Source organism: Bombina bombina, chromosome 2, assembly GCF_027579735.1.
Source record: "Bombina bombina isolate aBomBom1 chromosome 2, aBomBom1.pri, whole genome shotgun sequence".
NCBI classification, from domain to species: Eukaryota; Metazoa; Chordata; class Amphibia; order Anura; family Bombinatoridae; genus Bombina; species Bombina bombina.
In genome coordinates, this window is record NC_069500.1 from 1041219554 (window position 1) to 1041232123 (window position 12570).

Genomic DNA, 12570 nt, shown 5'->3' on the forward strand with positions numbered 1-12570 from the left:
CGCTCCTGCTACCAGATCAGAGCGGGAGCGAGCTACATTCACTTCAATGGCGCTATCGGGCGCGCTGGGACTAGACAACAAGACCCTTTCAGTAGAACCTTGAGCGGAGTCCAACTTTGGGATAAAAAAAATTAGGAAATGCTTTAGATTTATAAAGGTGCCGCTAAGATAATGTTATATAATTCTGTACTATGTGCAGAATTACATAATATTACTTTGTATGTTTAATGTCCCTTTAAGTGTCCAGTAATTTTGTGAAGATTTTAATGTACAGCCTGCTAAATTACTGGACTGTACAGTTGAATAGAGGACACCTGGCAATTCTGATTCCATTAAAGCAGTAAACTGTATATTTTACTTACATGTATCCGCATATAACACTGATACTTCCCCTTTTTAGATGGAATTTAAAATTGAGCATGAGTGGAACAGTGTGACTGTATCGCATGAACCAGTTACGATTTGGCTGAAAAATCAGGATGATGGCCTTCGCATGGATGTACGTGCTCCATTCTTTAATGACCCTCCTGCACCTCCTGGACCTAGTGGCCAGCCTTTCCCTGGGCTCTGGGATTATGAAGGTTGGTATATTTTGATGAAATATTTATCTAAATCATATGTTCTAAATTTGTGACCTTGGAAAAAGATTGGTCACTGTAGGGGTGGATAGTGGTGGGCAGCAAGACAATTGAAAGGTGATTGGGAAAATGGAAGTTTGGAATAGGAACACAGATCGGTATCTCTTTTTCTGTAGTAAACACAGTTACAGAACAGAAGGTTGCTAAGAGAAGTTGTTAATTGGGTATAGGAAAAATAATGAATTGGGGAATTATATTATACTGGAAAAGAGTAACCGCCAAACTGACTAGTATTAAAATGCCTTGCTACTGTTTTAACACTATGTTAAAGAAACATATAGGTATGTACATTATGATTTCAGTAATTATATCTTTATCCAGTAGTAAGTAATTCATGAAAGCACACATTTGTCAGACAGTGGAAACAGTATCTAAGGCTGCAGTGCCATTAATACTCCAAAAACAGCAGCAGTAGATTTTTTTTATTCCAGTAGTTATAGTATATAACATTGTATGTCTTTTTAAATACATCAAATGTTAATGTTTTTCTGCTAATGTAGTAGGTGCTTTTCAATAAAAACAATTGCCCATCTGAAACTTTTCTTTTATCAATTCATCTTTGCTTAACATTTTGGTGAACAGCATTGTTAAAAACTAATTTAACTGACATTTTGATTTATAAAAACTGTGGGCTAGATTACAAGTGGCGTGCAATCAATAGCTTAGGTGCAATATTGCTATATCATGCCCGGGCCGTATTATCCACCTCAATTAGGGCTAGGTGACTGAGAACTCAAATGTTGTGGAGTCTGATCGTGGTGAGTTGTGATTGTCAATGGCAATTGAAATAATTTAATTTTAATGTAATCATAAAAATTGTTTATACAATCATAAAAAAACATAAAAAATGTGGATCCACAATATACAATAAACGATAAAAAGATTAAGATCAATAAGGTAAGTTAAAGTGGGATTGTCCAAATTATGGACTTTAGCCTTAAGTTGGTGATGTATGATAAATCAATGGATATGTATTAATGAGGTATGCTGGAAAAGTGCTGATATCCAATGATGGTGTTGTGAGAAGAATTGTAGGGCCGTGAGCTGGATAGGATCACGGTGTGTTAGGTGAAGTGGTGTAAAAGTGATAACAATTTAATGGCTTGTAGTCAACGGTCATGCACAAGTCCAACTTTAGCTGAGTCTTGAGAAAGGCCTAGAGGAGGCCGAAACGCATTGACTAAACAGCTAGTAAGCATACTTTCAATTTTATATCAATATTTGTACAATCTACACTATCAATATTCATTTTCTAGGACATTGAAATCACCAATTGAGAGACCAACAGGATCCATTTGCAGGGATTCTCACTACCATTAGGAGAAACTACAAGTCACCCACTGGGAGATCATCAGGATTCACCACGGGGGTTCTCACTACCATAAATTAGAAAGGATTCCCACCACCAAGAAATATGGTTGTTTCTCTTGTTAAGTGAATCCAGTCCACGGATCATCCATTACTTATGGGATATTAACTCCTCCCCAACAGGAAGTGCAAGAGGATTCACCCAGCAGAGCTGCTATATAGCTCCTCCCCTAACTGCCATTACCAGTCATTCTCTTGCACCCAACGAATAGATAGGATGTGTGAGAGGACTGTGGTGATTATACTTAGTTTCATACCTTCAATCAAAAGTTTGTTATTTTATAATAGCACCGGAGTGTGTTATTCCTTCTCTGGTAGAATTTGAAGAAGAATCTACCTGAGTTTTTCTATGATTTTAGCCGGAGTAGTTAAGATCATATTGCTGTTTCTCGGCCATCTGAGGAGAGGTAAACTTCAGATCAGGGGACAGCGGGCAGATTAATCTGCAAAGAGGTATGTAGCAGCTTATTATTTTCTGACAATGGAATTGATGAGAAAATTCTGCCATACCGATATAATGTAAACTCAGCCTTAAATGCAGTAGCAGCAACTGGTATCAGGCTGTCATGTATGTATATTTTACACTTCAGTATTCTGGGGAATGGCACTTCACTGGAATTATACTGTATGCATAAAACTTTAGCCTAATTTGCAGGGACTAGCAACAGGCTTTTTAATAACACTCAATTTATTAATGTTAAACGTTTTTTGCTGGCATGTAAAATCGTTTAATTTTCTGAGGTACTGGGTGAAAAAATGTTTTGGGCACTATTTTTTTCCACTTGGCAGTCGTTTTTTTTAATTTATGACAGTTTACTGATCTCTCTCACTGTTATGTGTGAGGGGGAGGGACCTTTTTTGGTGCTTTTGCTACGCATCAAAAAATTCAGTCAGAAGTTTGTCTTCCCTGCATGATCCGGTTCATCTCTACAGAACTCAGGGGTCTTCAAAACTTGTTTTGAGGGAGGTAATCACTCACAGCAGAGCTGTGAGATTGTAGTTGACTGTGATAAAAAAAACGTTTATTTCTGTATTTTTTTTTTTTTTTTTTTTCTGCTATCTGGGTTAGTTATCCTTTGCTAATGGGAGCAATCCTTTGCTAAAATTGTGTTTTTTACAAAGATTTGATGCTATAACTTTTCAGTTTATTAATTTTCAACTGTCATAACTTTTTCTGTGCTTCTTATAGGCACAGTACGTTTTCATATTATAGTAAATTACTTGAAAAGTATTTCCAAGTTGCTAGTTTATTTGCTAGTGTGTTAAACATGTCTGATTCAGAGGAAGATATCTGTGCTATATGTGCTAAAGCCAAAGTGGAGCCCAATAGAAATTTATGTACTAACTGTATTGATGCTACTTTAAATAAAAGTCAATCTGTACAAATTGAACATATTTCACCAAACAACGAGGGGAGAGTTATGCCGACTAACTCGCCTCACGTGTCAGTACCTGCATCTCCCGCTCGGGAGGTGCGTGATATTGTAGCGCCGAGTACATCTGGGCGGCCATTACAAATCACATTACAGGATATGGCTACTGTTATGACTGAAGTTTTGGCTAAATTACCAGAACTAAGAGGTAAGCGTGATCACTCTGGGGTGAGAACAGAGTGCGCTGATAATATTAGGGCCATGTCAGACACTGCGTCACAATTTGCAGAACATGAGGACGGAGAGCTTCATTCTGCGGGTGACGGTTCTGATCCAAACAAACTGGATTCAGATATTTGAAATTTTAAATTTAAGCTGGAAAACCTCCGTGTATTACTAGGGGAGGTGTTAGCGGCTCTGAATGATTGTAACACAGTTGCAATACCAGAGAAAATGTGTAGGTTGGATAAATATTTTGCGGTACCGGCGAGTACTGACGTTTTTCCTATACCTAAGAGACTTACTGAAATTGTTACTAAGGAGTGGGATAGACCCGGTGTGCCGTTCTCACCCCCTCCGATATTTAGAAAGATGTTTCCAATAGACGCCACCACACGGGACTTATGGCAAACGGTCCCTAAGGTGGAGGGAGCAGTTTCTACTTTAGCTAAGCATACCACTATCCCGGTGGAGGATAGCTGTGCCTTTTCAGATCCAATGGATAAAAAGTTAGAGGGTTACCTTAAGAAAATGTTTGTTCAGCAAGGTTTTATATTGCAACCTCTTGCATGCATTGCGCCTGTCACGGCTGCAGCAGCATTTTGGTTTGAGTCTCTGGAAGAGACACTTGAATCAGCTCCATTAGATGAGATTACACACAAGCTTAAAGCCCTTAAGTTAGCTAACTCATTTATTTCAGATGCCGTAGTACATTTAACTAAACTTACGGCTAAGAATTCCGGATTCGCCATTCAGGCACGCAGAGCACTGTGGCTAAAATCCTGGTCAGCTGACGTTACTTCTAAATCTAAATTGCTTAATATACCTTTCAAAGGGCAGACCTTATTCGGGCCCGGGTTGAAAGAAATTATCGCTGACATTACAGGAGGTAAAGGCCATGCCCTGCCTCAAGACAGAGCCAAACCTAAGGCTAGACAGTCTAATTTTCGTTCCTTTCGTAATTTCAAAGCAGGAGCAGCATCAACTTCCTCTGCACCAAAACAGGAAGGAGCTGTTGCTCGCTACAGACAAGGCTGGAGACCTAACCAGTCCTGGAACAAGGGCAAGCAGGCCAGGAAACCTGCTGCTGCCCCTAAGACAGCATGAATCGAGGGCCCCCGATCCGGGAACGGATCTAGTGGGGGGCAGACTTTCTCTCTTCGCCCAGACTTGGGCAAGAGATGTCCAGGATCCCTGGGCATTAGAGATCATATCTCAGGGATACCTTCTAGACTTCAAATTCTCTCCCCCAAGAGGGAGATTTCATCTGTCAAGATTGTCAACAAACCAAATAAAGAAAGAGGCGTTTCTACGCTGCGTACAAGATCTTTTATTAATGGGAGTGATCCATCCGGTTCCGCGGTCGGAACAAGGACAAGGGTTTTACTCAAATCTGTTTGTGGTTCCCAAAAAAGAGGGAACTTTCAGGCCAATCTTGGATTTAAAGATCCTAAACAAATTCCTAAGAGTTCCATCGTTCAAAATGGAAACTATTCGGACAATTTTACCCATGATCCAAAAGGGTCAGTACATGACCACAGTGGATTTAAAGGATGCTTACCTTCACATACCGATTCACAAAGATCATTACCGGTATCTAAGGTTTGCCTTTCTAGACAGGCATTACCAGTTTGTAGCTCTTCCATTCGGATTGGCTACGGCTCCGAGAATCTTCACAAAGGTTCTGGGTGCTCTTCTGGCGGTACTAAGACCGCGAGGAATTGCGGTAGCTCCGTACCTAGACGACATTCTGATACAAGCTTCAAGCTTTCAAACTGCCAAGTCTCATACAGAGTTAGTACTGGCATTTCTAAGGTCGCATGGATGGAAGGTGAACGAAAAGAAGAGTTCTCTCTTTCCACTCACAAGAGTTCCCTTCTTGGGGACTCTTATAGATTCTGTAGAAATGAAGATTTACCTGACAGAAGACAGGTTAACAAAGCTTCAAATGCATGCCGTGTCCTTCATTCCATTCAACACCCGTCAGTAGCTCAATGCATGGAGGTGATCGGCTTAATGGTAGCAGCAATGGACATAGTACCCTTTGCACGTCTACATCTCAGACCGCTGCAATTGTGCATGCTAAGTCAGTGGAATGGAGATTACTCAGACTTGTCCCCTACTCTGAATCTGGATCAAGAGACCAGAAATTCTCTTCTATGGTGGCTTTCTCGGCCACATCTGTCCAGGGGGATGCCATTCAGCAGGCCGGACTGGACAATTGTAACAACAGACGCCAGCCTACTAGGTTGGGGCGCTGTCTGGAATTCTCTGAAGGCTCAGGGACAATGGAATCAGGAGGAGAGTCTCCTACCAATAAACATTCTGGAATTGAGAGCAGTTCTCAATGCCCTTCTGGCTTGGCCCCAGTTAACAACTCGGGGGTTCATCAGGTTTCAGTCGGACAACATCACGACTGTAGCTTACATCAACCATCAGGGAGGGACAAGAAGCTCCCTAGCAATGATGGAAGTATCAAAGATAATTCGCTGGGCAGAGTCTCACTCTTGCCACCTGTCAGCAATCCACATCCCGGGAGTGGAGAACTGGGAGGCGGATTTCTTAAGTCGTCAGACTTTTCATCCGGGGGAGTGGGAACTTCATCCGGAGGTCTTTGCCCAAATACTTCGACGTTGGGGCAAACCAGAGATAGATCTCATGGCGTCTCGACAGAACGCCAAGCTTCCTCGTTACGGGTCCAGATCCAGGGATCCGGGAGCGGTTCTGATAGATGCTTTGACAGCACCTTGGACCTTCGGGATGGCTTATGTGTTTCCACCCTTCCCGATGCTTCCTCGATTGATTGCCAGAATCAAACAGGAGAGAGCATCAGTGATTCTAATAACGCCTGCATGGCCACGCAGGACTTGGTATGCAGATCTAGTGGACATGTCATCCTGTCCACCTTGGTCGCTACCTCTGAAACAGGACCTTCTGATCCAGGGTCCCTTCAAACATCAAAATCTAATTTCTCTGAAGCTGACTGCTTGGAAATTGAACGCTTGATTTTATCAAAACGTGGTTTTTCTGAGTCAGTTATTGATACCTTAATACAGGCTAGGAAGCCTGTTACCAGAAAGATTTACCATAAGATATGGCGCAAATACTTATATTGGTGCGAATCCAAGAGTTACTCATGGAGTAAGGTTAGGATTCCGAGGATATTGTCTTTTTCTACAAGAAGGTTTAGAAAAGGGTTTATCCGCTAGTTCCTTAAAGGGACAGATTTCAGCTCTGTCCATTCTTTTACACAAACGTCTGTCAGAAGTTCCGGACGTTCAAGCTTTTGTCAGGCTTTAGCTAGGATCAAGCCTGTGTTTAAAACTGTTGCTCCACCATGGAGTTTGAACTTAGTTCTTAATGTTTTACAGGGGGTTCCGTTTGAACCCCTTCATTCCATTGATATCAAGTTGTTATCTTGGAAAGTTCTGTTTTTAATGGCGATTTCCTCGGCTCGAAGAGTCTCTGAGTTATCTGCCTTATATTGTGATTCTCCTTATCTGATTTTTCATTCAGACAAGGTAGTTCTGCGTACTAAACCTGGGTTCCTACCTAAGGTGGTCACTAACAGGAATATCAATCAAGAGATTGTGGTTACATCTTTGTGTCCTAATCCTTCTTCGAAAAAGGAACGTCTGCTACACAATCTAGATGTAGTCCGTGCCCTGAAATTTTATCTACAGGCAACTAAGGATTTTCGACAAACGTCTTCCCTGTTTGTCGTTTATTCTGGTCAGAGGAGAGGTCAAAAAGCTTCGGCTACCTCTCTCTCCTTTTGGCTTCGTAGCATAATACGGTTAGCCTATGAGACTGCTGGACAGCAGCCTCCTGAAAGAATTACAGCACATTCTACTAGAGCTGTGGCTTCCACTTGGGCCTTTAAGAATGAGGCTTCTGTTGAACAGATTTGCAAGGCTGCAACTTGGTCTTCTCTTTATACTTTTTCCAAATTTTACAAATTTGACACTTTTGCTTCTTCGGAGGCTGTTTTTGGGAGAAAGGTTCTTCAGGCAGTGGTTCCTTCTGTATAAAGAGCCTGCCTGTCCCTCCCGTCATCCGTGTACTTTAGCTTTGGTATTGGTATCCCATAAGTAATGGATGATCCGTGGACTGGATACACTTAACAAGAGAAAACATAATTTATGCTTACCTGATAAATTTATTTCTCTTGTAGTGTATCCAGTCCACGGCCCGCCCTGTCACTTTAAGGCAGGTAATTTTTCCATTAAACTACAGTCACCACTGTACCCTATGGTTTTCCTTTCTCTGCATGTTTTCGGTCGAATGACTGGTAATGGCAGTTAGGGGAGGAGCTATATAGCAGCTCTGCTCCAAACTCAGTTGGAATACAAAGCTCACCTTTATCAAGTCACAGCTGACCTAAGCTGAAGTTCTACATACAAGACCAGCTACAGTTGGATCTGTGCATGACCGTTGACTACAAGCCATTAAATTGTTATCACTTTTACACCACTTCACCTAACACACCTTGATCCTATCCAGCTCAGGGCCCTACAATTCTTCTCACAACACCATCATTGGATTTCAGCACTTTTCCAGGATACCTCATTAATACATATCCATTGATTTATCATACATCACCAACTTAAGGCTAAAGTCCATAATTTGGACAATCCCACTTTAGCTTACCTTATTGATATTAATCTTTTTATCGTTTATTGTATATTGTGGATCCACATTTTTTTTATGTTTTTTTATGATTGTATATAAAAATGTTTAGGATTGCATTAAAATTAAATTATTTAATTTGCCATTGACAATCACAACTCACCACAATCAGACTCCACAACATTTGAGTTCTCAGTCACCTATTGAGGCGTTCTGAACACACACCTTTACAAAAACATTAAAAAGCCAGATTGGAGTTTGCCAAAACCTGAGGAAGCCAAAATCCTTTTGGGAGAATGTGCTGTAGACAGACAAAACAAAATTACAGCTTTTTGGTAAAACCCATTATTCTACTGTTTTCAGAAAAAAAAATGAGGCTTTTAAAGAAAAGTATACAGTACCTACAGTCATACATGGTGGAGGTTTACTGATGTTTTGGGGTTGCTTTGCTGCTTCGGGCACTGGATGTCTTGACTGTGTGCATGGCTTTATGAAATCTGAAGACTACCAAAGTATTCTGTGGTGCAATGTAGGGCCCAGTGTCAGAAAGTTGGGTCTCAGTCAGAAGTCATGGATCTTAGAGCAGGACAATTACCTAATGCACACGTCAAAAAGCACCCAGAAATGGTTTAAGACAACGCACCGGAGAGTACTGAACTGGCCAACAATGAGTCCATATCTCAGTCCCATAGAGCACCTGTGGAGAGATCTCAAAACAGCAGTTGCGAAAAGGAACCCTGGAGGAAGGACCTGGAGCAGTTGGCGAAAGAAGAATGGTCCAAAATTCCAGTTGAGAGGTGTAAGAAACTCATTGATGGTTACAGGAAGTGATTGATTTCAGTTATTGTTTCCAAGGGGTGTGCTTCCAAATATTAAATTGAGGGTGCCAATAATTTTGTCCAGTCCATATTTGGAGTTTTGCGTGGAATGTGTCAGATTTGGCTTTTTTTTTCTCCACTTTTTTGTGTCATACCAATACAAACACAAGAAATAAACATGAGAATGCCTAAACATTTGTAAAATTACAACAATTTTCTGGGCAAAGTGGTGCATTATCTTACAGAAATGCAGAGATGACAATATTTTTTGCCATGACTGTATATCGCTAGAGCGATAAGTGTTAGGTTTTTGTTTTAAATGTGCTTCATTGAAGTCTATGGGGAGAAAAAGTTAACACGGCAACGGTATCCAAAGTCCTGAAGTTAGCACGCATCGGGTTTCGCTTTTGTGACCGTTTTACTTTCAACTTGTAATATGTGCGCTAACTCACCTGCGTTAAAAGTTTACTTTTAGCGGTGGACTGATATGTTTGCCATCTGTAAAACGCTAGTTATAAACCTGGCTGTTTCCTGAGAAGGGACTCATCAACACCATAGGTGACAGGTTGCCGAAGGCTTTGCTGGCATTTTATATATTTCTGTCCATCAAGCTTTCTATAGCTAGAGCATTGGAAAATGGTTGATCCACCTTCAGCTGATTAGGTAGTTCAGCTTACTGATTATTTGCTCAAATGGAAAAAGGGCTCCATCATGTCCAAGACCAAGTACACTTAACTGCCTCTTTTCTAGTTTGGGAAATTAATACTATGGAATACCTTCTTTTTCCATTTTCTTTTTCTCTCATACCTTGATACAGGATAACACGATTAACCGTGCATGTTTATCATAGTTGTTTTGCTTATATGTGATGTTACATAATGTACAGGTTAGTGTAGTTTGTTCACTGTCTCAGTGATTAGCAGAAGTCAATTAATATAGTTCTTCTTGGATCACCCAGAGCAGTATTTGGACAGGTTGTTATGTCACCATCCTGGACGACTATCTGGGTGACTAAACTGTAATCAGGCTTAATTATTTTTTACTTACTCTGGAACAATATAAAGGATTCAAAAGGTCCCTCCTGAGGTCCCATGAATGTCAAGAAGAACTTACTTTACTACATTATGAATTATATGGTTTGTTTTATGGACATTAAAACTACTGTACTATAACATTTATACTAATAAGGAGAAGACCATGAAGGTTTTCCTGCATCTGAATAAACAGATATTCTGTATATGATTTGTTTTAGTTCTTTTAATTTATTTGAAGTTCCACTGTTTTTTATACTCCATACTGCTTGCAATTTTGCACATGAATTGTAATCTGGCCCTATGTCTTTAATCGTCACCGAAGAGAACTGCCTTAATTCTTGTAGTTCTGGCTTGTCTTTATTGCATATTTTTTTGTTTAGTTTATTCTTTAGTTTTTTTTTTCTTCATCCACTATTGGGTGGTCTTCCTGTGTCATGCCAGTGGCTAGTGCTGAAGATAGAGATGTTAAACATACATGAAAAATATTAAACACTCATTTCGTTATGAATATGGAGAATTTAAAGATAACGTTTCTTGTTTCCAGTCTATTATCAGTATAATTGGCTTTTGGTGTGTGAGGTAAGAATAATCAATATTAAACTTCCATTTTGCTTTGTTCTCATGGTATCTCTTGTTGAAAAGCATACACAGGTCGGCTCAGGAGCAGCACTACACTACTGGGAGCTAGCTGCTGATTGGTGGCTGCACATGCTTCTTGTCATTGGCGTGCCTGATGTCTTCAGCTAGCTCCCAGTAGTGCATTACTGCTCCTTCATCAAAGGATACCAAGATACTGAAGCACATTTTATAATCGAAGTAAAATGGAAAGTTGTCTTAAAGTGTATGCTCTATCCAAATCATGAAAGAAAAGTTTACATGTATCTAATGGAACAATCTATAAAGAATGGCAAACTAGACTTATGCGGCTGCTTGTGGAGCATGGAATGAATGTGCACAATGCTTTTGATATCCTTACATCTGTGCACACCAGTTATTAAGTGTAAAGCAGCACTAAAACAAGCAAGACAACTAGCCCATATACACAATAGTCTCCGCAAATGCTTGTTAAAGGGATACTAAGCTTTAATGATTCAGATAGAGCATACCATTTAAGCAACTTTCTAATTTACTCTTAATAAAAATTGTATGCTCTATCTCAATCATTAAAGAAAAAATTGGTTTAGTATCCCTATAACAGCATTCGTGGCTAGTAATACCTAGATGCTCGGTAGAAGTAGATTTAAATAAATACCTAAAGATCTTGGTCCTTTCAGTTTTTCTTACCTTTAGTTATGGATCTCTTTCCTTACATTTACCTTGTCTGCATACAGGTTATCCATATATAATATCTTAGTATAGGTGGAGAGATGATAAGTAAGAGGAAAAGTATGGTTAATTATAGGAGTAATGTCACAGTGAAGACACAATTATCTGAGAAGTTTCTGCCTCTACTTAGCTTACGGTGTGGTCACGGTAATGTATATTAATGTAAGGCATTTTATTATTCAGTGTTACATACATTATTTTGACCTTCACAGGAATGACCATAAGCTGCAGTGATAAAATTAAACATTTCTCATATGTATTTGGTTTTGAACATTCAGCTGTTCCTCTTAAATTCTAGTGGTTGAAGCATTTTTCTTAAATGGCCAGACGGGACAATATCTAGAGGTTGAGATTTGTCCGTAAGTACAAATATATATTTAATTATTTTTATACTCACTGTTATGTGCAATTTGTTGATTTTGAATTTTTCTTTTTTTAACAAGGTTATTAACCTGTATCTTTGTCTAAAATGTACTTAGACTTTGTAAGCTCATTGAGAACCACTCCATCGTTCTTTGTCATCCCGAGCCATCTCATTGTTAAATGCCAGGCCTATCCACTTCATCTACCATTAATTATTTGCTCCTCTGTGCCAGTCCATGCACCTGCTTCCATTAGCCTACAGCAGTGTTTCTCAACCGCGGTCCTCAAGTAACCCCAACAGGCCAGGTTTTTTTTATAGCTGAACCAGTGCACAGGTAAGTAATCAACTGAGAAGTAACACCATGGTTACTAATTTGCTCTCACACAACAGCTGATTATTTCACCTGTGCACTAGTTCAGCTATAATAAAAACCTGGCCTGTTGGGGGTACTTGAGGACCGCGGTTCAGAAACACTGGCCTACAGGATCTAGTTCTAACAATTACTTACATGGTTATAATTACGCATATTCAAAAACTTTGCAATGCACTGTCATTACTTACTTTGCTCTGTTTTCCAGGAAAATGGGACATTAAACAAAAAATTATAAATAGGAAAGAAAGTAAAAAATATTATTTGTTTTAATATGAAAAAAAAGGTTAAAGGGACTTTTAACTTCTGGGCATAACTTTAACACTTATGCTATTGTTTTTACTTCTGTACCTGTAGTTCTCTTTAATACATTCTCCTATTTGAATTAATTTCAGTGGCCAGTTTGTAAAGTTCAGCATCTTTATACTGGG

General features: G+C 39.7%; 1 protein-coding gene across 4 annotated transcripts in view; it reads left to right on the plus strand.

Annotated features, from left to right (window-relative positions):
• The window catches only part of C2H4orf33 (chromosome 2 C4orf33 homolog), a 143386-nt gene that overhangs the window by 51185 nt on the left and 79631 nt on the right, over positions 1 to 12570 (plus strand). For all 4 annotated transcript variants that reach the window (XM_053703660.1, XM_053703657.1, XM_053703659.1 and 1 more), the window contains 2 exons: positions 401 to 581; positions 11704 to 11764. In XM_053703660.1, the coding sequence (XP_053559635.1) occupies positions 401 to 581; positions 11704 to 11764 (242 nt within the window). The remainder of the gene's footprint in view (positions 1 to 400; positions 582 to 11703; positions 11765 to 12570) is intronic.